The sequence below is a fragment of the Tachypleus tridentatus genome, unplaced genomic scaffold (assembly GCF_004210375.1).
Source record: "Tachypleus tridentatus isolate NWPU-2018 unplaced genomic scaffold, ASM421037v1 Hic_cluster_2, whole genome shotgun sequence".
Classification (NCBI taxonomy): domain Eukaryota; kingdom Metazoa; phylum Arthropoda; class Merostomata; order Xiphosura; family Limulidae; genus Tachypleus; species Tachypleus tridentatus.
The window spans coordinates 51,837,082-51,865,022 of NW_027467782.1; the positions used below are offsets into that span (position 1 = coordinate 51,837,082).

General features: G+C 32.1%; 1 protein-coding gene across 2 annotated transcripts; it reads right to left on the minus strand.

The window, feature by feature from the left end:
- On the minus strand, nucleotides 1-27,158 carry LOC143242469 (coronin-2B-like). 2 transcript variants are annotated; one of them, XM_076485890.1, is made up of 14 exons: nucleotides 27,021-27,105; nucleotides 26,167-26,260; nucleotides 13,734-13,783; nucleotides 11,093-11,290; nucleotides 10,778-10,894; nucleotides 9,890-10,042; nucleotides 9,233-9,397; nucleotides 8,685-8,804; nucleotides 8,368-8,472; nucleotides 7,532-7,741; nucleotides 5,346-5,459; nucleotides 3,404-3,585; nucleotides 2,320-2,518; nucleotides 1-1,050 (listed from the first exon to the last, which is right to left on the minus strand). In XM_076485890.1, exons 3-14 carry the CDS (start codon nucleotides 13,755-13,757, stop codon nucleotides 1,012-1,014), a joined length of 1,626 nt encoding a protein of 541 aa, XP_076342005.1. In that variant the 5' UTR covers nucleotides 13,758-13,783; nucleotides 26,167-26,260; nucleotides 27,021-27,105; the 3' UTR covers nucleotides 1-1,011. The 2 variants fall into 2 exon arrangements, with proteins under 2 accessions (XP_076342005.1, XP_076342004.1); XM_076485889.1 differs by lacking the exon at nucleotides 13,734-13,783 and having other exon boundaries at nucleotides 27,021-27,158.
- Nucleotides 27,159-27,941: the final 783 nt, after the last annotated feature.

Consider the following 27,941-nt stretch of genomic DNA (forward strand, 5'->3'; position numbering starts at 1 on the left):
TTTATAGATTTTAGTTACTCCCTGTGCATTTTCTTTATTATTAGAACCTCTCATTACAAAACTAGATTTATCACCTTATCACCTTCAATAGCATAGACTACTTGCTTTATTATCCAATCACAAATTGTGTTATTATGAGATGTCATATAGTTAAGAATGGGATACACAAAACCAAAACTAACTTTCACCTCAACATAAGGTACACTCAAAAAGTTTTTGGATATTATGTTAATTAATGACCTCTTATAAAATATTAGCAAAGTTACATTCTGTAAGAAATATCTCATAAAACTGATTTGAAAACAAACATTTGTTGGGATGAACTTTGCTATACCAAACCTACTACTGATCATATTTTATTGTAGTAACTTACAGTAAGTTTGTTCTAGTTTTATTACTCATGACATTAAAATGGATTATCGTAAGGACACATAAAACTTACACCAATTCCCAGTGATTAATGGTAATATAGTACTATTGAAACTCTGTAGTTAGGACATCATATTCTTATTAAATCACAAACTGAGTAAAATCAGTTCTTCAAAAGTAGATTGTACAAATTTCTGCTTAACCATAAATACAATCTAAAAGTGTCATACACTTGTTAAAAAAACAGGTAAAATGTACATACAGTTTGTACCTTATACTCTTATAAAAAAACAAGTAGAAATCTATGAATTTCATAAAACAAAACTTAAGAACTGAACACTGTGACAGGGCACTATCACATTATTTTGACTTTTTTTTAAATTCAAAACTGTCAGAAAAATTATAGAATATAAAACTGTACCATATCTTAAGCAGAAATATCAAAGATATGTTTTGAAGTTAAAATGAACTCAGTTTTACTGGCAAAAGTGGAATTAAGTATTGACTGAAGAAGAGATATGGTGGCAGAATGTACTTAACTCATCACCTCACATTTCACCATGATTCATAGCCACCTTCTCCAGCTGGACTTCTAATCTTCGTATCTGGACATCTTTAGCTGCCAGTTCCCTTTTCAAAGACTTAATTTCCTCCGTCGCGATGTTTATATGCCTTCTTTAGCTGTTCCAGATTATCAAACATTAGGTTATCTGTGTGTCTTTCTTTGTAATGTATCCCATAGACAGATTTAAATGTTAAAATATTATAATCTCAACAAATTAAATATTCTACCAGTTACAGAAAAGGTTCAATTCTTCTGACACCATTTATTTATAATTTTACACCATAATGTGTGAAACATTTATAAAACTCTAAATAACATAAAATCCAGTTTAACAGGAGATATTTTCTACTTTATGTTTTGTACTGACTTCTATTTGAAGAGAAAACAGCAGAAGTTATTATGTCCTGTTGTTGTATGCGGTAAGTATGTGTTCATTAGAAAAATACTGTTTACAAACTCATAACATTAAGAGACTATAAAAGAAGCCCATAATTTAACGATATTTTGTTTAGATAGATAAAGTATTAAAAAAATTATGGAAAGAACTGTTATACATGCAGTGAAGGTTATGGAAAGAACTGTTATACATGCAGTGAAGGTACAGATGGATTCCAAAGTGGATCTTAGAATTATAAAAAATAACACCATTAAATAAAAAGTACAATAATTTCTAAATCAGCATCATCCAGGAAACAAGCTAAAGTAAAAACTGTTTTATAAAAACCAAAATGATACAAATAAATTTTGTAATAAATAGAAATAATTGATGGATAGGCCATATATACTAATTTCACCATTTCAATACAGTATTAATATTAAATACATTTTTCCTACTGTAGATCATTTCCACAGTTTTGTTTAAATTAGTACACATCCCGAAACCATTCTTGTTTGTGTAAAACAGTTTTTCACCTCAGTTAACTAATTATTTACTTCAGATTATTTTATGACCTCTACAAGAATTTGACTTTCTTAGCAATAAAATATTATATGTTGCCAATTTTATCTCGTGACTTCTGTACCCCATTTGTTCCCAAACGTTCTTTAATAACAGACCCCATACACAGTTTTCAAATATTTCAGATAATCACCTGGTGGAAAAAAACCAACACACTGGTGGTGGTTAGAGAGTTAACTCCAAGAACAATGAATCAATATTTTGTTACAGTATAATATTTTTGCTTAGATTTAAAACTATTCACAGCTCTAAAGAGATGACCGTTAGGACCCTAGTTTAGGAAGTGCTGGTGTTTCAATTTAAGTTTATGTTCTTTGTAATATATTTCCTCAACCATAATGGTATCACTGTTATAATCAATAGGAATATTTCAAACTTATTAGGAAAATTTAAAATCAATCTCTCATCAGATACGTAACATCCTTACCACTGCTAATGTTTGTGGTCCATTAGGTTCAATCTCAAGGTCACTGTCACTGTCACTGTCATTCAGAGTAACATATGTGGCCACTGGATACTGACCACTGGATACAATATCACACACTGTCACTCCATTATTTGTCTCTTGACCTTCAAGCCATGGTATTTGGTTTTCAGCAGACTCCAACACCTGGTTCTGATTAGTCCTGAAAGATATTAATCATACAAAAGTCAAAAGATCAGATTAATAATGTTACAAAAATTCATGTTTAATAGATTAACCACTAATCATGGCTACTGCTGGTAAAGAAGGTCATGAATAATAGTGACGAAAGGTCATGATTAAGAGTTACAAAAGGTCGTGATTAAGAGTTGTGAAAGGTCACGATTAACAGTTATGAAAGATCATGATTAACAGGTATGAAAGGTCACAATTAACAGGTATGAAAGGTCACAATTAACAGTTATGAAAGGTCACGATTAACAGTTATGAAAGGTCATGATTAACAGTTATGAAAGGTCATGATTAACAGTTATGAAAGGTTGTGATTAATAGTTATGAAAGGTCGTGATTAATAGTTATGAAACGTCATAGCTAAATCTGTTATGCTACTTGTGTATAAGTTAATTTGAATACTTCAACTGATAATATAAGCTTTCTATTTGTCTAATCAATACAAGTATGCATTAGATCTTTAGTGTAAATTGAACATACAGAATTTGTACTGAGACCATATTTTTAGACACCTATTATTACATATGATGAGATAAATGAGGAAAAACACTTAGGTGAAGTTGGAGAAAAGATTATTTGCAGTTACTGAGAAGAGAAAGAAGAAAAGATTTATTACAGCTCTTAAATTTGACAGGATTAATTATTCCAGCAGATAAATTAAAAAACAAAATGTTCAGGTTTTTATTATAACATTACTTTCAAATAGAGTAAACTGATTTTGGATTTCTTCATTTAGAGAAAGACAAACCAATAAACACTGTGTATAAATACAGATTATTTTCATCACAATAACTTTCAAAACACCAGTTATTTAATAATGTGTTCATTATACAATATAATTGTAAAAGCTGCATACATATCCAAAAATGCATTGTTGTTAATAACATTGATGTTCATGTTAGACATTTCTCGATAATCAACACGATTCTCTTTAGAAATGAAACGAAACTTTTTTTCGTTGTTTCGGTCAGCTGTCAACAAATACTGCTTCTCCAGGTTGTACAAGACTGGCTTATTTGTTTGTGCTCCAGCCCCAGTCTATGAAAACACAAAAACATCTGCTTCACACAACAACTTCTTACACACTATGCAAACCTGTTACAACCTTTCTCAGGTTGTACATCTTACATTAACAATGTCAATCTAATATAATGTTTAACAGAATGTACATCTTAGATTAACAATGTCAATCTAGTACAATGTTTAACAGACTGTACATCTTATATTATCAATGTCAATCTAGTACAATGTTTAACAGACTGTACATCTTATATTATCAATGTCAATCTAGTATAATGTTTCACAGACTGTACATCTTACATTATCAATGTCAATCTAGTATAATGTTTAACAGACTGTACATCTTAGATTATCAATGTCAATCTAGTATAATGTTTAACAGACTGTACATCTTAGATTATCAATGTCAATCTAGTATAATGTTTAACAGACTGTACATCATATATTAACAATGTCAATCTAGTATAATGTTTAGCAGACTGTACATCTTATATTAACAATGTCAATCTAGTATAATGTTTAACAGACTGTACATCTTAGATTATCAGTGTCAATCTAGTATAATGTTTAACAGACTGTACATCTTAGATTAACAATGTCAATCTGGTACAATGTTTAACAAACTGTACATCTTAGATTAAGAATGTCAATCTAGTATAATGTTTAACAGAATGTACATCTTATATTAACAATGTCAATCTAGTATAATGTTTAACAGACTGTACATCTTATATTATCAATGTCAATCTAGTATGTTTAACAGACTGTACATCTTATATTAACAATGTCAATCTAGTACAATGTTTAACAGACTGTACATCTTATATTATCAATGTCAATCTAGTACAATGCTTAACAGACTGTACATCTTACATTATCAATGTCAATCTATTACAATGTTTAACAGACTGTACATCTTATATTATCAATGTCAATCTAGTACAATGTTTAACAGACTGTACATCTTATATTAACAATGTCAATCTAGTACAATGTTTAACAGAATGTACATCTTATATTAAGAATAACAACTTATAACAAATACAATTAACCTATTAACTACTAAAAGACTGTGAGATTAACAAACTATATCAGTTAATTACAATGGCTCCCCAATGATTCATTTGTCACAATTTTCTATAAACTAATGAACTTCTAATACAATATATGTAAGGCCTGAAAATGAGTTTCTATTTAACACATGTCAATCTAATTTGTATTTTAATCAGAGTGATTTTTCAATACTATTTTTGTCACTAATACTTTTCTCAAAACAAGAACCTTTATTTTTGCCCAAAAGGTCTTAATTTCCAAATTGTACAAAATACAACTGCTTGCTATTTGAGAAGCTATATTTTGAACTAAGTTGTGAACAGAATCTAATAAAAAACGTTTAAGAAATTACCATATATCATAGATAAAGGAAAAACATTTTTCATATAAATGTTATACAAGGTGTATGAGAAAACAAGTGTTGTGGTCACAAATCTTTAATGTGTGGTATAAAAATATGCAGGTCATTGACCATCGAACTCAGTTTATAGAAAAAATGTATTGGTCAATGACATTCAAAATCAATTTATAGTAATGAAAGGTTACAGTCACTGTCCTAAATCAATCTATAATTCAACAAATGGGCTAGTCATTGACCTTCAGAGTCGATCTATAATAAATTATATGTAACAGTTATGGGCCTTCAGAGTCAATCTATAATGAAATAAATGTAACAGTTACTGACCATCAAAGTCAATGTATAAATACAAAGATGTGCCACTGACCTTTAAAGTCATGAGAATAGGGTTATGATTTTTACCGTCAAGCCATTCTTCTGCTGTTAAGGCCGGAGTGGGTGCTGCCGTGTCAGGGTAGAGATCATCTTGAAATTGTTCAGACTTCCAAGAAATTTTAAATTGAATCAAACAAAGTTAGTAATATTTGTAGAAGTGTAAACTGTATGTTACAATATACATGTAAAATTGGCTCGTTTGGGTTGAGAAAATATTTTACGTACAAGAGCAAACAACATTTTGACCTTCTTCGATCATCGTCAGATTCACAAAGAAAGAAAGAGGTAACTGACCAGAAGCTGACCATATGTTTGGAAGGGGTTGTGTAACTGAGTGTCGGAATTTAGAGGGTGGTGTTAGATGTTTGAATATATAATTTTATATTATTTATTTTATTACATTTAATATAGGTATAAAGGTGTTCCTTTGTAAAACTATGCTCACCAGATAAAATTAACAATGAATTACACAAAATAAAACAATACTTCATCAACACCAATAAGTTTCCTCCACAAACTGTAGAAAACATTATACGCACATACCTAGACAGAAAGCAAAATCAACCAACAAAAGTTTATATATCTCACGAATCAAAAAATCACAAAACCATATACTGCTGCATACCATATATTCCCGACATCAGCAGACAAATAACCAACATTTGCCAAAACTAGTAACAAAATATGAAATTCCAATTAATATCAAATTTATTCAAAAACCAGGCACAAAACTGAGGTCTATACTATGTAAAAACTACACTGACAAACACCACACCAACATTGTTTACAAAATACAATGTGATAACTGCCACGACTTCTATATTGGAGAAACAAGTAGAAAAATGTAAACCAGATTCAAAGAACATATAAAGTCACCTTCACACTTTTTTGAATACTACAAGTCAAATAAACACAACATAACCATAGAAAACACTCAAATACTAAATAAAGAAACAAACATAAACTTATGCAAAATTAAAGAAGCCTTACTTATACAACAACTTAAACCCAAAATAAACTGATACAAAGGAACACCTTTATACCTATATTAATATAATAAAATAAATAATATAAAATTATATATTCAAACATCTAACATTCCAACACTCAGTTACACAACCCCTTCCAAACATGTGGTCAGCTTCTGGTCAGTTACCTCTTTCTTTCTTTGTGAACCTGACAATGACCGAAGAAGGTCGAAATGTTGTTCGCTCTTCTACGTAAAATATTTTCTCAACCCAAACGAGCCAATTTTACATATATATTTCTCTACAAGTGGGTTTTCTTGTATGATATGATGTCAGTAAATACAACATTCACTATTTAATATTAAATTATCATCAACGTCAGTAAATACAACATTCACTATTTAATATTAAATTATCATCAACGTCAGTAAATACAACATTCACTATTTAATATTAAATTATCATCAACGTCAGTAAATACAACATTCACTATTTAATATTAAATAATCACCAATGTCAGTAAATACAACATTCATTATTTAATATTAAATAATCACCAATGTCAGTAAATACAACATTCATTATTTAATATTAAATAATCACCAATGTCAGTAAATACAACATTCATTATTTAATATTAAATAATCACCAATGTCAGTAAATACAACATTCATTATTTAATATTAAATAGTCACCGATGTCAATAAATACAACATTCATTATTTAATATTAAATAGTCACCAATGTCAATAAATACAACATTCACTATTTAATATTAAATAATCACCAATGTCAGTAAATACATCATTCATTATTTGATATTAAATAATCACCAATGTCAGTAAATACAACATTCATTATTTAATATTAAATAATCACCAATGTCAGTAAATACAACATTCACTCTTTAATATTAAATAATCACCAATATCAGTAAATACATCATTCATTATTTAATATTAAAGTAACTACCATAATTTATTACAAAAGTTTGAATATAAAGTAATGTAATTTGGCTTCACTGCATGTCCTTGGATTTCTCAGTTTTAATTTAATAGTGCATTCAGTTGCAAGCCATAGAAAACAAAACACATTGAAAACATATATTTACAAGTTACCTATTGCAAGAGCAGTAACGTAATTGATGATTCAGCTTTATTCTGTTTTCATGAAACTTAAACATAACAACATTAGTTTTTCAAAAACAAACCTTTCTTGGAACAATCATGGAAACTGGTTCACATAATCCTTTTGTTGCATGTAACTTATAAAATCTGAACACTTCACAACGCATCACATCGAGTCCTCTCTTGGGCATGAAGCCAAGGCCTCGCTGAGGAGAACCACTTAGGAATTGATGGAGGTAATGACACCAGGGAGCTTCGTCTACAAGTTCATAATAACGAATATTCCCATCACCCTGCCCATCAAAATAAATGTATCAGTGATGCATGAAAACAGGATTACAGTGTCCACAAGTCACACCTTTCAAACTTCAATGTAAAACATTAATTTCTATATATATCTAACATAAGCTTTATCTTGGCCTTCTAGTATCACTCATACACCATCAGCCAGCTCAGCTTGTACTACAGCAGCACTTTCTAAACATTATCATCCACATTCCGTTCATTAAATATGGTTTCTTGTGTGGCCCTGTCTTCTTTAAAATGATAGAAAACATGAGTTTAGTGACAAGACGTAATATATATGAATACACATTATAACCTTATATGTCTTGTAGTAATTAGTTATCTTTTATGATAAAACTATATTAAAATGTTTTATCTTGTATTATCAACTCTAACCTAGTCACTTGCAAGGTGATATGTATCCCAATTCATGGGGGTTCCCCACACTTTAGGAAAGGCTGTATTACATAATACCAAGTTAAGTACCAAGTACTACTGTAATTATTCAGTTTGTTTGTTTTTCCTCTTCAAACTTTACTACAAACAAATACTTAAAATTTATACGTATTTCGTGCTGCAATGGGAAATGAAATATAAGAAACTAATTTAATTAAAAGTTAATAAACATTCTCACCTTTCCTGCAAGATAAACAATCTTTGTGTCATGATCATAGTAGGGGAACAAGACTCCAGATGAAGAATCGATGTTTTCTATTCTCAACGGACTACTCAAGTTGAACTGGAACGTTTGATTACTTCATTAGTTAATACATAATACTTCTAATTAAAATATTTTTGAAAGCTTTAACATAACCTAAGTATTTTTAAATAATTCATATACCAACAATTTAGTTATCTTTGGTTCACATAGTATTTAAACACCAGTTTTACTTATTTTTCAAAACCTCAAAAAATTACATCAGCATTTCAATGTAAAAAGACAAGTTCCACCTGTGACCACACAGCCCACTGTCGATCACTAAACTTGGAAAATCCACTTGTAAAAACACGTCCAGTATCACCTAAGAACACAGCTTTGAATGCTTTGGACCCCTGGTGGCAAGGACCTTCCTAAAAGAATGACAAAACAAAAACTTTCACTCACTATTAAACAATTAATTATCTCTCTTATAACAACGATAATGTTGATCAGTTTTGTGGGAAAATGAAACATTAAAGGTTAGTTCACTCAATGTTTCCTTTAAGCTGTGAGGGTATCAACTCTGTCTTTACATGTAACATACATCAACTCATAACACCAAAAATATCAACACTGTCTTTACATGGAACATACATCAACTCATAACACCAAAAATATCAACACTGTCTTTACATGTAACATACATCAACTCATAACACCAAAAATATCAACACTGTCTTTACATGTAACATACATCAACTCATAACACCAAAAATATCAACTCTGTCTTTACATGGAACATACATCAAGCCATAATGCCAAAAAACAAACTCTTAATTATGAGCAAGAAGAAACAAACCTTAAGGACAATCCCCTGTCGAGGGTCCACAATTCTCAACCTCTTGTCCTTACATGTGGTTGCCAGCAAGCTGCCATCATGGTTAAAAGACATAGAATATATTGAATCAGGATGGCAATCAATGGTTCTTACGACATCTCCTTTACTTACTTGCCAAACAAGAATCTGTTCAAAACAGAATCACATAGTTTATCTAAATGTTTTTCATCTTCTTTATCCAAAATAAGAAATGACTGGAACTTTTTTCTGTTATTCACACAGCATATGTATGCATGAATCATACACCTGTGTTACAGTTTTAAAGTCCCAAGTTTTGTCACTAAAACTAGAATCTTCTAGTATAATTGTTAGACAAGAGGACTCATTAGTTATACTGTTTAAGACATGTTTATGTGAAATACCCATATTACAAGTCACCAGGTGAAAATGATTTTACTTCTATTAAAACAAACCTTTAATGCACTGTGAGCTCAGAGTAAAAACTTCATTACTACTAGTTAGTCATCAAATGATTTATACCGACCACGTAAAGAATTTATTCATTACTTAACTATAAAAGGAAATGTTTACTTCATAAGATAGTGATATGGCATTTCTAGCTTTTCCGTTTTTCACATCTTTTTTTCTAACTTGTTAAAAAATCTTTATTGTCCTTACCAAATTATCAAATCCAGCACTCAAGAGAATATTTTCAGCCGTTGGATGCCACTCAATATATCCCACCCTCCGACGATGGTGTTGTAGATCCATGATTGGTTTTGTCATGTTTGAACGCATCAGGCCTTCATCGGGAATATACCATAGTTTGAGCTACAAAATTAAGAGATTTCTGTTTTTCATTAGTTTTTACAGCCAACACCAACAATGAGAAGTCTATGAAGTGAACAAAATAAATGGCACTAAAGAGGTAAGTTTTTACATCAACTGTAACATCACTTATACACGCTTGTTTGCATAAACTTTTCTACACTGTTATATTACCATACAGGTGTAATTATTATACAAACTGCAAGAAAAGTGATTCATCTTCAGTGTCTGAAGATGTAGCTCATGATAAACACTGGGAGATATGTTTCAGTTACTTCCACGATGTATCCCAGTTTAACGTGCGTGTGTGTTAAACAGAAAAGGTTTTTAAGTTAACCTAAGAAAAGTACCCGTCCCCAATGACAAGAAAAGTTCAATTAATCTATAAATTTAAATTATTTCATGGACTTTAAAAGGGTGAATTGTGTTGTATTCTTCATTTTACTTGGAGCCAAAGCTTTTAGCTACTTATCCTGCCCACTGCAAAAAGCAATTGTTGAGCAACTAAAGAAGAACATACAGAAAATCTACATTTGTATTCTTAAAGTCATTTGAAATGAACATGATAGTTTGATCACTTCCTGACAATTTAGTATAGAATATTTGTTCCCATTAAAGGTGTATGATGAATTGTACCTGCATGAAAAGTTATTGAAGTGGGAGACAGTTCAATACTCAGACAATACTTCACAATACATATATAAAGAGATACATCTGTAAACTAGACAGAACATTTACCGTGCAGTCATCAGAGCAAGACGCAATCACATTGTCATTAAAAGGATTCCATTTGATGTCTAATACTGGTCCTCTGTGTCCTGTTACCTTCCCAGCATTGACCTCTATACGTCCAGTCTTCAACAATACAAAGATTTTTATGCAAACAGTTAATACATATAATCAGGAAAATTATTTGTTAAACAAAAACGAGTATTTCAGTTTGAAGCTGTAGCTAAATTTCATAAAATCTGTTATTGTTATTATTATTATTAATTGCTTATAAGTTCATTAAATAAAAAGTTTTAAGGAACTGTACGTAGAGAAACTCCACACCTTTCCAATAGGGATAACAAGAAATGAACCACCTCCAGCTGATTCTGTTACTATAGCAACAAATTTAGGGTTGACTGCACAAAAGTGACTGTCATGTGCATTTTTTGTGATCTTAATACACTCATAACAACTGTCCTTTCTCGCTGGACTTCCAAAGACGTGTCGAAACTTGCTGCTACGCACTCCTCGAAATGTCATCTGGAATTTGTCAACAAATAAAAGTAACCACGTTAAGAACTTCAGCTACCTCTAATTTTAGAATCAATAACTGTCAGTACACTGTTATTAACTGTGCACTACAAAACTATACATGTACACTGCATGTTACTTGCCAAACTTCCCACACACTAAGTATCTATCAATTGTATTTGGTAAACCTTTCATACAAAGCTTAGTGGTATTAACCACTTAACTCATCTGGAACATATACATATATATGAAATGTGTTGTAATTTGGTTTTATTAAAGAACAACAAAACAAGCATACCATAATGATCCATACCTGCTACTTGAAATATACTTTAAAATACACATCAAGGGAAAGAGCACAGATGTAATATTATAAGAAGTTTTGATGTGATAATTAGTGGATGATTATATATGGTTATTAGTGGCTGAATATATGGTTATAAGTGACTGACGATATATGGTTATAAGTGACTGACGATATATGGTTATAAGTGACTGATGATATATGGTTATTAGTGGATGAATATATGGTTATAAGTGACTGATGATATATGGTTATAATTAACTGATGATAAATGGTTATAAGTAACTGATGATATATGGTTATAATTAACTGATGATATATGGTTATAAGTAACTGATGATATATGGTTATAATTAACTGATGATATATGGTTATAAGTAACTGATGATATATGGTTATTAATGATATACAGTTATTAGTGGCTAATGATATACAGTTATTAATGATATATGCTAATTAATGGCTGATAATACAATTTTATACATATAGTTTGTTCCAAGTCAAAATATAAAAACACTACTCTAACTCTCCTACTATTCTTTTCCTTTAATATATTTATGTGAGACTGGCATATGAAGGTTATGACTGATAGACAGTGTATCCCCACTACAATGTGGGTCTTCAGTCACCTCCAGAACCTAAGATACATTTTACATTCCACATCATAACTTGTACCCTGGGACCCTTTGAATTAGTGCAGTGTTTTGTTTTAATTTGTTTTTGGTTACAACAAACTAATGTAATTAGTGAGAGATTTCAATTTGCTGTTTTTAATGTAATCCTTCCTTTCGATTTTGTTTCAATTTATTAACTCTTGAATATTAATATTATCTTTAAATATACATATTTATATATCGTGTATTAGTGGCTGGTAACACGTGTAAATATATATATATATGTTACAAGCTGATAATAAAGAACAATTACTACATCATTACTACTTTATTAATGCAACACAACAAAACTAGTAGAACTAGTATTACTATATATACTATATATATATATATATATTTTCTTATATTCAAATCTTATCAACACTAGTTGACGTGACACAAGAAAATGGTATGAAGTTATACATACATCTTGTACGACTGTATGAAGTTATACATACATCTTGTATGACTGTATGAAGTTATACATACATCTTATATGTCTGTATGAAGTTACACACATCTTGTATGACTGTATGAAGTTATACATACATCTTGTATGACTGTATGAAGTTATACATACATCTTGTATGTCTGGTATGAAGTTATGCATACATCTTGTATGTCTGTATGAAGTTACACACATCTTGTATGACTGTATGAAGTTATACATACATCTTGTATGACTGTATGAAGTTATACATACATCTTGTATGTCTGGTATGAAGTTATGCATACATCTTTTATGACTGTATGAAGTTATACATACATCTTGTATGTCTGTATGAAGTTACACAGATCTTGTATGTCTGTATGAAGTTATACACATCTTGTATGTCTGGTATGAAGTTATACACACATCTTGTATGTCTATATGTAGTTACACACATCTTGTATGTCTGTATGAAGTTATACATACATCTTGTATGTCTGGTATGAAGTTATACACACATCTTGTATGTCTATATATAGTTACACACATCTTGTATGTCTGTATGAAGTTATACATACATCTTGTATGTCTGTAGAAGTTATACATACATCTTGTATAAATCTGTGGTGTTCAGTAATAAACTTAAGCCTTCAACACCAAACATGTACATCTTACAAATTGTATGTTTGGTAAGAAATGTAAATCCTCAACATTACAGAACTACTTCAACATTCCTAGTTACAAACCAAAATATTATTTATTCTCTTATATCCAGCAGGTCAAACATTTTGCCTCATTTATACAACTAAGTTAGTGACCTAACTTGTTAATCGGTCCAATGCTGTTAATGCATCCGACAAACCAATGTTCTAATGTTGTTCACAAAATGATCTACTCTTGGTCACATATTCAACGACCTAAACAGAAACTGTCCTTATGTGGTTTTTGTTGACCAACACAGCAAATGTTCTAACACAATTCAAGGTGCAAGAGGTAGCACATTCAGAAAATGTTAGTTTATTTTACAATAAATGTATATTTAGATATATTTTTAAAAATCTCTACCTGAATCCCACTTTTCTCTCCCATCTTCAATTGAAATCAACCAATCAAAGCTGTTAAAACAAAACAAAATAGAAGCATCCATATAAGCAAACAATAAACATGCAGTGGTTTCAGTAGCATGCAGGTATGTTTTAAGTTTTGCTAGCTTACTGTTTAATATTGAAAATATGGTTCACATTCCAGGGCCAAACAGTACATTTAGTAAGATAAAATAAAAACATTCATCAAAAAATTTTAAAGCATAAGATTTCAAAACTGAAACTAACAATGAACAGAACAAACATAGTTTTAAGGATGTTTCTCAGCTTAAACTAAACTCAATTGAAATGGTTACGATAAATTTCACTAGAAAATTATTTCCTTTCTTTCTCCAACATTGAAACTGAATTTAACTTCACCTTATAAAACAAAAACATCTTCTATGCTATATTAGTTAATAGGTCCTTTGTTGAGTAGAAGCTGGACATTTTGTTTTGACAGGTCAAAGAACAGTATTTATAAATTTATTATAAGTGGAAAAAACAGTGAAGTGTGATACTACAAGAACAAGGGGGCCCTGCATGGCTAGGTGGGTTTAGGTGTTCGACTCATAACCTGACGATTGAGGGTTCGAACCCCTGTTACACCAAACATGCTTACCCTTTCAGCTGTGAGGGCATTATAATGTGACAGTAAATTCCACAATTCATTGTTAAAAGAGTAGCCTAAGAGTTGGTGCTGGGTGATGATGACTAGCTGTTTTTCATCTGGTCTTATGCTGCTAAATTAGGGACGGCTAGTGCAGATAGCCCTTGTGTAGCTTTGTGGTCTTATGCTGCTAAATTAGGGACGGCTAGTGCAGATAGCCCTTGTGTAGCTTTGTGTAGGGATGGCTAGTGCAGATAGCCCTTGTGTAGCTTTGTGTAGGGACGGCTAGTGCAGATAGCCCTTGTGTAGCTTTGTGTAGGGATGGCTAGTGCAGATAGCCCTTGTGTAGCTTTGTGTAGGGATGGCTAGTGCAGATAGCCCTTGTGTAGCTTTGTGGTCTTATGCTGCTAAATTAGGGACGGCTAGTGCAGATAGCCCTTGTGTAGCTTTGGGCAAATTATAAAACAAACTAAACCAAACAAGAACAGGGTTTTATTATTTAATTTTGTAATACATATTAGAACGTTAAACAATCTTGTCTCTAGAAATAAATGAAATTGTAGTGTCAAATTTAGTTGTTAACTATTAGTCCAATGTTATCATTCAGTCATTACTATATAATTTACATTACACAAGGAAATGTTAACCATTAGTCCAATATTATCATTCAGTCATTACTATATAATTTACATTACACAAGGAAATGTTAACCATTAGTCCAATGTTATCATTCAGTCATTACTATATAATTTACATTACACAAGGAAATGTTAACCATTAGTCCAATGTTATCATTCAGTCATTACTATATAATTTACATTACACAAGGAAATGTTAACCATTAGTCCAATGTTATCATTCAGTCATTACTATGTAATTTACATTACACAAGGAAATGTTAACCATTAGTCCAATGTTATCATTCAGTCATTACTATATAAATTATGTTACACAATAAAATGTTAACCATTAGTCCAATGTCATCATTCAGTCATTACTATATAATTTATGTTACACAATAAAATGTTAACCATTAGTCCAATGTCATCATTCAGTCATTACTATATAATTTGTTACACAATAAAATGTTAACCATTAGTCCAATGTCATCATTCATTCATTACTATATAATTTACATTATACAAGGAAATGTTAACCATTAGTCCAATGTCATCATTCAGTCATTACTATATAATTTGTTACACAATAAAATGTTAATCATTAGTCCAATGTCATCATTCATTCATTACTATATAATTTACATTACACAAGGAAATGTTAACCATTAGTCCAATGTCATCATTCAGTCATTACTATATAACATACACTACAAATGATATCTCATGACAAATCAGAATTACTTATTAAGAGACTGATATTTCACCCCAAATTACCAACAAAACAAGTAACATAACTCATTTTTTACAAGAACACACTACAGTAATATTGAGAGATATTATTACATCAATAGTCAATAGTGAATTGAAAACAACTTATTTTGATACCTGTTGCTTTAAAGGTTTTATACACTGAATTATCAGACTTAACTTATACATTTAGATTCTTTCTTTCATGAAGTCTTAGCTCTGCAGAAATTCTTTAGATAGGTAATAAATGACTGAAGCTATTGAAAACAAACCTGAGATTATACTAGGTTAGTTAATTAACCTGATACTTGCAACATGAATGCAGTATTGTAGGCTTTAGATAATAAAAGCTTATATGAAACACATAAAACAGTTTACGTTTCCAACTTCTGAATTATATAACAAAAGCAAAAACTAGCCAGGAAACATAAATCTAATAAGACCTTTATTTAAAAAATGTCAGTTATAAAAACAATGAGCATCATAGAAGTGGTTGGTTTTTAAATGCATGTACAATAGTCCAGTTCATTTAAAGGCAAGCTGGTTTAAAACTAACTGGTCTTATATGAGGGAAATAAAACATGTTTCAATATGCCAACAAGTTCATACAATATTCACAACCTATCTCTGTTTCTGATATCCACTGTGGATATCAAGTCCTCAGATTTGCCACTGAACCAACATGGTACAAGGGGCAGAACTTGTATATCCAAATATTACAAATACCAGCTGCTACAGAAACATGTTGATTTATATTAAGTTTTATTAGCTTTGAAAATATGGTTCACACAGGATAATGGAATAAAAATCCAATACTAACCAGTCAATTTTGAGAAATGATTTTAACAGAACTACACCTAGATAAAATATCTAATGTTTTATCACAATTTATAAAAACTGTAGTAATAAATTTACAAGCTGTTCTAACAATGAAGTGATGCTGTAAAAAGCAACATAGTGAGACAAGTTAAGAGAATTTCTAAATGACTACACGTCACTGACATCTCCTTCACTGGCTATCGTCTAATTCTAATTTTAGTTTAATAACAAGTGATAATAACTCTTACATCTTTCACCCACATATCGTACTTTAACCACAGTTCACCAGTCATATGTTTATTGAACATATGTACACTTGACAATATAACAAAATGCACCTGATTGGTTGCTCTACATATATGACGACATGTCACCTTGCCAACCACGACAACAAGGCTAAACATTCGTATTGTTACTGAAACCACTTTGATATTACGCGTATTAAAAGCGCGCATGTCTCCCATGCATTATTTTAACGTCTGCTCTGCAGTTTAAAAATAACCGCTATTTTAAAACCCTATCTACACCAGCTTACTACAACAGTTCTGCCTAAGAACTTAAAAAAAACAAACAACTGAACACCTGGTGGTTCAATAAAAACTTTATATTTCGAGGTGGTGTTAAGCCTATATATTTTCTTGTCCTTGCGTTTAAACGGTATTTAAGACCGTAATTGTTGTGAGTATTTCTTTTCTGCTGGCAGTTGTTTTAGCTTTTTTACATACATCCACTTCTTTAATGGCTCAGTTTCGAGTGCTAGAATCGCAGTTTCCATCTTATTTTACAATATTATTACCATTACAGTAATAATCACGTGATACTTGTTCTCTTGAACAAGACAGTGCATAAACCAAAGTTTCTAATGGAACGATATTGCCAAGACATTTTATAAAGATCGCTTTTCGTTAAACAAAGATAAACACAATGAAGTCAATAAAAACGGGAAATTTAGGAATGATGGAGTTAACTTTCAAAGGCACTTCCAGGATCTCGTGATAAAAAGTCACTAATTTTTCGAAGATTTCCAGTAATGAGAAATGTGTTTAGAAAATTTCATGACTTTCCAGTATTTTTATGGCTTCTGAAGTTATCTTCGTTCACACCAAATCGTTTACTCAAACGACGACCTCGTGGCTCCAGCCAGGCTTTTCTCCTGTCTCGTTGCTATGGGAACACTTTAAAACCATGAGGCACTTCCATGACCTGTTTCAAGAGACTGAAACGTTTAGTTCAAACTACTTACCAAACAACGCTAGGCCTTGTACGTGATACCACTCACATAGGAAGATATAAACATACATGACTTGAACTATCTATAAACACTTCATGACTTCATCTATCTGTAGACACTTACCATGACTTCATCTATCTGTACACTTCACTCATAACTTCATCTATCTATACACTTCACTCATGACTTCATATATTTATGTATTCACCATGACTTCATCTGTCTAAACACTTCACTTCATATGACTTCATCTATCTGTACACTTCACTCATGACTTCATCTCTCTGTATACTTCACCATGACTTCATATATTTATGTACCTCACCATGACTTCATATATTTCTATACTTACCATGACTTCATCTGTCTAAACACTTCACTTCATTTGACTTCATTATTTATAGACACTTCATGACTTCATCTATCTGTGTTACTATATTTTTATTTCTCAAAGTTGGTATAGGTTTGTTTTGTTTTGAATTTCGCACAAAGCTACACGAGGACTATCTGCGCTAGCCGTCCTTAATTTTGCAGTGTAAGACTAGATGGAAGGCAGATAGTCATCACCACCTATCGCCAACTCCTAGGCTACTATTTTATCAACAAATAATGTGACTGACCGTCACATTATAACACCCCCACGACTGAAAGGGCGAGCATGTTTAGTGTGACGGGAATTCGAACCCGTGATCCTCAGATTACGAGTCAAGTGCCTTAATCACCTGGCCATGCCGGGCCAGAACAACATGTTTATATAATTCCAAGTTTATATCAACGAAAACACAACTTACCCGTTTTACAGTTACGTCCTAGATTTATGTAGCAGGCGATTAAGGTGGATAATAAGATGTTTATCTATCGTTCAGGAATTCTTTGTCAATGAAACGGATGTTACTTGCAGGGAGGGATCCCTTAAAATATCGTTGGTTCCCAAAGCTAATCCCACTGATAACTTTGGCCCCACTATATATCTTTTGTTCTCACCCCCAATTAAGATAACCTGTAGCTAGGACTGTATAACACCCAAACTATGACTTAAACCTGACATCAAGTGTAGCCGGGACTGTACATCATCCAAACGATAACTTAAACCTAACATTAAGTACAATCGGGACTGTATAACACCCAAACCATGATTTAACCCTTATATTAAGAAGTGATTTCATTGTCTTCTCAGATTTTAAGTTGATATAAAAACTTACATATAATATTTTACGTATTATATTTTCAACTGAGGGTTCATCATAGGAGAAAGGATTGATTATTCCCATTAAAACAAATACAAGATAATGTAAATTGATAATGGTAAGTATCGGAGTTTCACTTTACCAATATCTGTGTTGAATGTAATAAAATTTACATTACAATGTCACACACATCATTTTCAGCTGGTAAGACAAACTTGTGTTCTGTTTCTTGTATTTCCTTCAGCTCACAAACCACATTTTTAAGTACCAGAATTTAAACCGATCTTTTAGTATCGTACACATTTATAATAAACACAAATATTCTTTAAATATCCATATTTAAACTGGACATTTGTTTATGAAATCATTAGAACTCACTGTTGTAAAGGAAGTATTTTATTAACATATTATGTCATCCAGGGGCTAGGCAAAGACAGCAGTGCAACACATAAAAAATGACTCTACCTGGTGTTGACTTTATCAGTCTGAAAATCTATGAGATACTAGTATGGGTATCACTTGTAAAAAAAATATATATTTTAAAATATTTTTTTTCCCAACTGAGATATTTTATTTTTGTTATTGTCTTCTTCCAAACTGCTGAAACGTATAAAACATGAGATACAAGAAGTCAACGTGTTCTTAAGTGGAAAGATGGATTAATCAACCCTTTCACAAAACTATTTATAAAAGTATGTAGAAGAGACAATGCACCACGACACAGATGATGTTTTAACTGTCGTCACGAGCCAGGAGAAGGAAAAACACAAGATCAACTTCAAACAGAAAACCACAAACTGGTGATATGTAACAATAACTATACGTAGAATTCATTATATTTATTTTGTGTCTAGTTGATATAAACTACAAGAGGAGTGCCACTATCCACTACAATGTACATCACGCTACAGTATCTATGACACTTAAGCTAAAAATGACACAACTTATCAGATGACTTGTCGACTACACAGGTTTTAACAAGCAAGGCCATTTGGAAGGAGAGCCACCATACAGGGGTTAGAGGTTACCAAGTCCGTGTGTAGCTATCGAATTACACTTTATTCCAAAATGAATCTTCTAAAACGTTAAAAATAATGACCAATACATTAAATATGTTATGTATCTTAACTTGTTTTCAGCTTTAAAATAATGTACTTGGAGTTATGTAAAAGTCGCAAATAAAGAGCTCTGTTTTCATACGTGATAAAATACATAAATATATTTATATGCAAAAACGGCTCGTTTGGGTTGAGAAAATATTTTACATAGAAGAGCGAACAACGTTTCGACCTTCTTCGGTCATCGTCATCCATTTGTTTGTTTGTTTGTTTTGGAATTTCGCACAAAGCTACTCGAGGGCTATCTGTGCTAGCCGTCCCTAATTTAGCAGTGTAAGACTAGAGGGAAGGCAGCTAGTCATCACCACCCACCGCCAACTCTTGGGCTACTCTTTTACCAACGAAAAGTGGGATTGACCGTAACATTATAACGCCCCCACGGCTGGGAGGGCGAGCATGTTTGGCACGACTCGGGCGCGAACCCGCGACCCTCAAATTACGAAGCGCACGCCTTAACGCGCTAGGCCATGCCAGGCCCTAAATCGTCATCCAAACAAGCCGTTTTTTGCATATACATTTCTCAACAAGTGGGTTTCTCGACATCACTGACATAAATATATTGTACAGGATTCACGAAGGATGACCATCAGCAGTAAAGGTTTTGTTATATTTTACAGGATCCACGAAAGATGACCATCAGCAGCAGTGGTTTTGTTATATTTTACAGGATTCACGAAGGATGACCATCAGCAGTAAAGGTTTTGTTACATTTTACAGGATTCACGAAAGATGACCATCAGCAGCAGTGGTTTTGTTCACGAGACATTATTGAACGTATAACGCAGTGAGCAACCCAATCACTAAACACACCCTAAACAACCCAATCACTAAACACACCCTGAACAACCCAATCACTAAACACACCCTGAACAACCTACATTAGTAAACTACACTCTGAACAACCCACATGACAAAACACACCCTGAACAACCTACATTAGTAAACTACACTCTGAACAACCCACATGACAAAACACGCCCTCAACAACCCACATTACAAAACACACACTGAACAACCCACAGTACAAAACACGCCATGAACAACCCACATGACAAAACACACACTGAACAACCCACATTACAAAACACGCCCTCAACAACCCACATTACAAAACACACACTGAACAACGCACATTACAAAACACACACTCAACAACCGACATTAGTAAACTACACTCTGAACAACCCACATTACAAAACACACACTCAACAACCTACATTAGTCAACTACACTCTGAACAACCCACATGACAAAACACACACTGAACAACCCACATGACAAAACACACACTGAACAACGCACATTACAAAACACACACTCAACAACCCACATTACAAAACACACACTGAACAACCCACATTACAAAACACTCACTGAACAACCCACATTACAAAACACGCCCTCAACAAACCCACATTACAAAACACACACTAAACAACCCACATTACAAAACACGCCCTCAACAAACCCACATTACAAAACACACACTCAACAACCCACATGACAAAACACACCCTGAACAACCCACATTACAAAACACACACTGAACAACGCACATTACAAAACACACACTCAACAACCGACATTAGTAAACTACACTCTGAACAACCCACATTACAAAACACACACTCAACAACCTACATTAGTCAACTACACTCTGAACAACCCACATGACAAAACACACACTGAACAACCCACATGACAAAACACACACTGAACAACGCACATTACAAAACACACACTGAACAACCTACATTAGTAAACTACACTCTGAACAACCCACATTACAAAACACACCCTGAACAACCCACATTACAAAACACACACTGAACAACCGACATTAGTCAACTACACTCTGAACAACCCACATGACAAAACACGCCCTGAACAACCCACATTACAAAACACACACTGAACAACCCACAGTACAAAACACGCCCTGAACAACCCACATAACAAAACACACACTGAACAACCCACATTACAAAACACGCCCTCAACAACCCACATTACAAAACACACACTCAACAACCCACATTACAAAACACACATTGAACAACCCACATTACAAAACACACACTGAACAACCCACATTACAAAACACGCCCTCAACAAACCCACATTACAAAACACACACTCAACAACCCACATTACAAAACACACACTGAACAACCCACATTAGAAAACACGCCCTCAACAACCCACATTAGTCAACTACGCCCTCAGTAACATTTGACGTTGACAAACACAACATTATGTTCTATTAGAAGAACACATTTAAGTTTCTTATTCCACGTTTAGTTTGATAGTTTTCGATCTTGAGACTTAAAAATACGATAATACATTTTTGTCACAATACAAGGTACAGACATCCGTAAAATATCTATATGTATTTCTAGTGTGTACGGAAAGCACACATTCAGATTACATGAAATGATTACAAAAACAAGTCTCCCCTCTTCTTACAAAAGTAACCTTTGTGCCCCCAATTATAAAAAAGCTTTTTACTACTCCCCGCGACTATAGTATTAGTCCACCTTCCACGATTACAAGTGCAAATAACTGTTGTTTTTTAAACCCCTCGGCTCCTATACAAAATTAACTACGATATCCTGACGTGGTTTGACGCAGTGTTTTACCCGGAAATGTTCATAAAAAGAACAATTGTCAACCGTGAATTATGAAAGGTAACATAAATACTATGTTCTATGTATTCGTCAGGTTCATACACTACTAATGCAGATACATACATGTCTTACCCTTGTCGACAACTTGTTGTAGTGCGACAACAGTATCAACCGCGTCAATATTTGCATTAAACAATAACGTGCCAGTTGAAGTACTGTTTATGTCGTTCACCTCATATTCTTGGCACCAGTAGCTTTTCACGTTCTGATTCATCATGTGTCTCATCATGTTACCAGAATACCGAACAGTACTAACAATCGAAGGAAAACTGGTGTTACAGACGCTACGAATTACACAAAATATGTAAACAAGTTATAGACTTAATAAACGTAAACTACAAACGTAATTAAAAGTAGAAAAGTTAATCCTCGCCTGTATATACAGTGGAAATACATTTCTAAAAGTGCTTATCTGTTTCTAAAGCATAAACAATATACTTTCACGTGCAATACGCAAACCAAGTTGTTGCACAAAATACAGTTCAGCTACCTATTATCTTCAAACAAACAGTCCAGCTACCAATTATCTTCAAACAAACTGTTATATATTCAAGTTAAAGTTCACACCAGTACACTTTATTCAACATACGATTCACACTAGTACAGTTAATTCAAGATAAAATTCACTCTGGTACACTTTATTCAAGATAAAATTCACTCTGGTACACTTTCCTATGACAAACTACATGTGGCTTGTTGAATACATTCAAGAAAACCCGGCATGATATTCTGTGAAAAATTAATATTATTTGCCACGTGTCAAAACACGTAAACGCACGAGATCACACATGTTGAAGTTACGTCCAGTAGTAAGATGTTACTGAAGTTCCTGCTAAAACTGTATAAAGAGCATAACTAAACTGTTTAACTTAATATACGAAAGGTCACGTAAACCCGACCTAACGAAACGTCTTCTAAATGGCTCATTCAGTGTTTCGCATAACACATTTTAAAATGAAAACGCTATAACTGAAAAGTAATCAAACATCGTTAAACTAGATTCGTCCTTTGAAACGTTTCCACTAAGCACAGGTTCAGAGATATAATTATTTTCGACACTTGATAATTAGGTTTGCATCACAGACCAATACTTTTTGCCCAAAGCAAAGACTCAGATCTGACAACGTTTCCACAAATAGTATTTTATATCACAGATTTATACAGTGTGTCAATTACTATCTTTAATCTTGAGTTTTATATGTTTCACTACAAAAACCGAATGCTTCAACCTTATAACTAAAATATCACCTGTACAGTTAGTCTTCGCACACCAGGAAATAAAAACCATGAACCTCAGTCTAAGAGATTTATAATACAATACAATATATGTAAGCTAATGTCAAAACATTTTAGACATCTGTAGCTCTCTAAGAAAGCCTTTTATAAAGTTAACGTCTACAGTAGAAAATAAACCAAACACATTAAATCTCCGTCAGTAACAATAAGTTTAATTATTTATTTAACAGATTTGTTCGACATTAAATAGACTAAAAATTCTCTGCTCTAGTTACCACAGAATTCATCTTAAAATTCATCAGAAAACTGATTAAAAACGTTGTGGGGTTTCTGATCATGAACATTTCTGAAACACCAACTATGTGGTCCTTCTAAAGATTAGTAACAACAAACATTTCCTTTCAGTTCATAGTTACTGTAACGTGTGGCGTCATAAGCGTCCATCTGGCACTTGCTTCACAGAATTGTGTGTTTCTGTATGTGTGTGTGTCACTCATGATGCAGATATATAGAACACGGATGAAATATTTACTAAAATTCACCTTTGTTGACCAACGTTTCATATTAGAGTACCTATTTCAGTAACGTGTACTTCTGAGTGGCCTGGGCTAAGCCTGAAACTCCTGAACGTAGTTTTCTTACCTTTTTATCAAATACACTGTGAAAACTTCGTCTTCTGGTTTATTATTAACAATAATTCATGTTCTGTCCTTAAATTTCTAACACGTCTTACATTTATCATATTATTAATTTTGTTTCTAGTATTTCTCCCAAGTGATAATTTGATGGTAATATTTGATAGTTAATTCAATATTATGTGTTTCAAGCTAATGATCTGTTAGATGTTAAATATTTCATGCCAAAAAGGTTACATTTAGTCAAAAAACAACTATATAAGCAAATTAAAACTAATAACTTTGTCAAAAACAACCAAAACGTTATAAACAAGGTAAAACTTACAACATTCTGATGAATTATTCTAAATAACAAAATGAAACAATGACCTTTGACTTAAACATACATTACCACAACAATATTATTCCTATAAAGATATTAAAGGTCATTGTACACAACTAAAACACTTCAAAGGATAATTATATAAATGTATACACGTGACTACAACATCTTTCCTTAAGGGAAAGAAACTCATTTTAATTACCATCACTATTTCACAACACTCACTAAGTTCAAACAGAAACCACTTATCTTTCACATTTCTTATCCATTCATCTGCATACACCAATGAAATATTATCTTTCACATTTCTTATCCATTCATCTGCATACACCAATGAAATATTATCTTTCACATTTCTTATCCATTCATCTGTATACACCAATGAAATATTATCTTTCACATTTCTTATCCATTCATCTGTATACACCAATGAAATATTATCTTTCACATTTCTTATCCATTCATCTGCATACACCAATGAAATATTATCTTTCACATTTCTTATCCATTCATCTGTATACACCAATGAAATATCACACTGTTACAAATATAAACCACAGTTTATCAGACTGTTACTTTAAACCACAGTTTATCAGACTGTTACGTTTTTAAACCACAGTTTATCAGACTGTTACTTATATAAACAACAGTTTATCAGACTGTTACTTATATAAACCACAGTTTATCAGACTGTTACTTATATAAACCACAGTTTATCAGAATGTTATTTATACAAACTACGGACTGCATAGCATTGATTTCTAATATGAAATTGACTTTCACTTCAGCATGACATTAAGATAAGGTCACAGGATGTTGTGTTCTAATAGTTCATGACACCAAAATATCACATTTATTTTTCTGTTAAAGTGGAATATTATCAGTCTTAAAAACAAATAATTTCATTCACAAACTTTAGTTTAATCCAAACCAAATGATTTTTCTACAGCAAATTATCCTAATTTTGTTTTCCTAAATTTAGTAGTTCCTGACTCAACAGCTGAAATATATTCAAATACAATAATAAGCATATACACTTATAGAATATATTGGTTAAAAGTCCTATTACATGAATTGCAAAGTATATTTCACCAAATAAACTATTCTAGCTTTACCAAAGTCAACACATTTATTCTTCAATTAAACCTTTCTACATAAGACCAAAGAATGAAGCATGTTTCACCTTCAGAGAATTTATACTTACCTTACAGAGAGGTCTGGTAACGGATGTTGTGTCGATCATTTGAGAGGGTAATGTGACGCCAAGACCAAAATGAGTGGCCAATAATGGTGATGGTCTAATGATAATTTTAAATAACCCAGATATGAGAATATAACAGTGTTAATAAAACAATACGCTGGTCAAAAGTAATCTAACAATCTAGTCATAGGAAAAGTACATTTTGAACGTATATATTGTAATCTCGATAGCATGTAAACAATCAAGAATGAAAAACACAAATACTCTAATCGTTATTTTCACTACACATAAAATTATATTCAAATATTACATAAAATCAATAATTATCTCACAAATTTTCAACGAGCTCGTAAGTTTTGTCAGAGTAAAGTATTATTACTATAGCCTAGAGCCTACATTGTATAACGTTATGAATTAAAAAGCTTTGTCACACTTGAATAGTGGGCTATTCTGGTGTTGCACGAAATATGTATATTAACATTCATGTTTCTATCAAACCAAACTTTCTCTAACGTCTCTTGTTACTTACTAATACTACTTAAATTGGAATTAATTTTATATAAGTCATTTTAATTTTAAATTGTTCTACAACGACAAACTACCATGCGATTTAACAATGCTAACATAAACAATGTAACTTTTGTAATATTCGCTATATCATGAATATTTATTTATTATATGTATTACTACTACCACCACCAGAGCGGTATATTTTAGTTTTATACGTTTAGTTTCAAATTTTACTAGCTTTAGTTTTATCAAATTTGGAATAATATTACATTTTCCCGATTTTGAAAACAAATACCCTTCTCTAATAACAGTAATAAATTGTTCACGACATTTATAACGATACTTACAAAACCATGCGTTGGCTTTTTACTTTACTTGTGGAAATTGAAAACACCAGCTACAAAACCTTCGGACTCAGAAGCAATGTGACTAGTGACCAGCGTCAAATTGTAGCTTGTTGGTCCCCTAGCAATCGTTGTGATCAAAACCAATGATGTCATGAGTTTCAACGTCTGCTGACAGAACTCAGTTCGGGTGTGTCTTGATCATTAGTGAAAGCGCCACCTTCTAGGGATTAAGAACAATTAAGAAAGATATTACAAATATTTTAATAATTTGTTGTGCCCATGATAAAGTGAGCTTAATACAGTTGTTAAAATACAAATATTTAGGTTATTTCTATATTTTAGTAATGATATCGTTATTTTGTACATTGATCTGAAAATTATCTTTAGAAATGATCGTACTGAGTCTATCCTGGAAACTCGATAGGATAGTCTTATGATTTCTTTGTGCTATTCTGAAAATAATTGAATACAGGCCAGGCTCAAATACCGTCAGCGATTATTAAGGTCGTCAACACTTTACAGGAGTTTAAAAGATGTATCGACATCATACTGAAAATAAAGGTTAGGTTTAAAATTTTACTTCTGTCAAGAACGAGTGTGCAAGGACAGCTTTGGCCGATTAGACAGCTTCTTGCTGACCATTATGTTACGTTAAATTGTTTCTTAAAAATTAAATGTATGTTGTTTGTTGGCAAGTACAAAATTACATAATGAGATATTTCTGCATTGTCACTGCGGATACCGAAATCAGACAATTAGCGTGATCAGTCCTCAGGCTTAGCGCTGAACCATCGAGTACAAAATTAAAACAACAACTATAATACTATGGGAACTTGACGTTGAGTTGTATTTAAAACGTAATCAGTATACGTTTTACAGTATTTTTAAATATAATAAACTCAATAAAGTATATATTGTGAC

Excerpts from the sequence above, each read along its gene's own strand:
- LOC143242469 (XM_076485889.1), bottom strand. Across the intron at positions 10,895-11,092 it reads TTGTTATCCCTATTGGAAAG|ACTGGACGTATAGAGGTCAA; the intron begins GTGTGGAGTTTC and ends GTATTGTTGAAG. Across the intron at positions 8,473-8,684 it reads AGTGGGCTGTGTGGTCACAG|TTCAACTTGAGTAGTCCGTT; the intron begins GTGGAACTTGTC and ends CAAACGTTCCAG.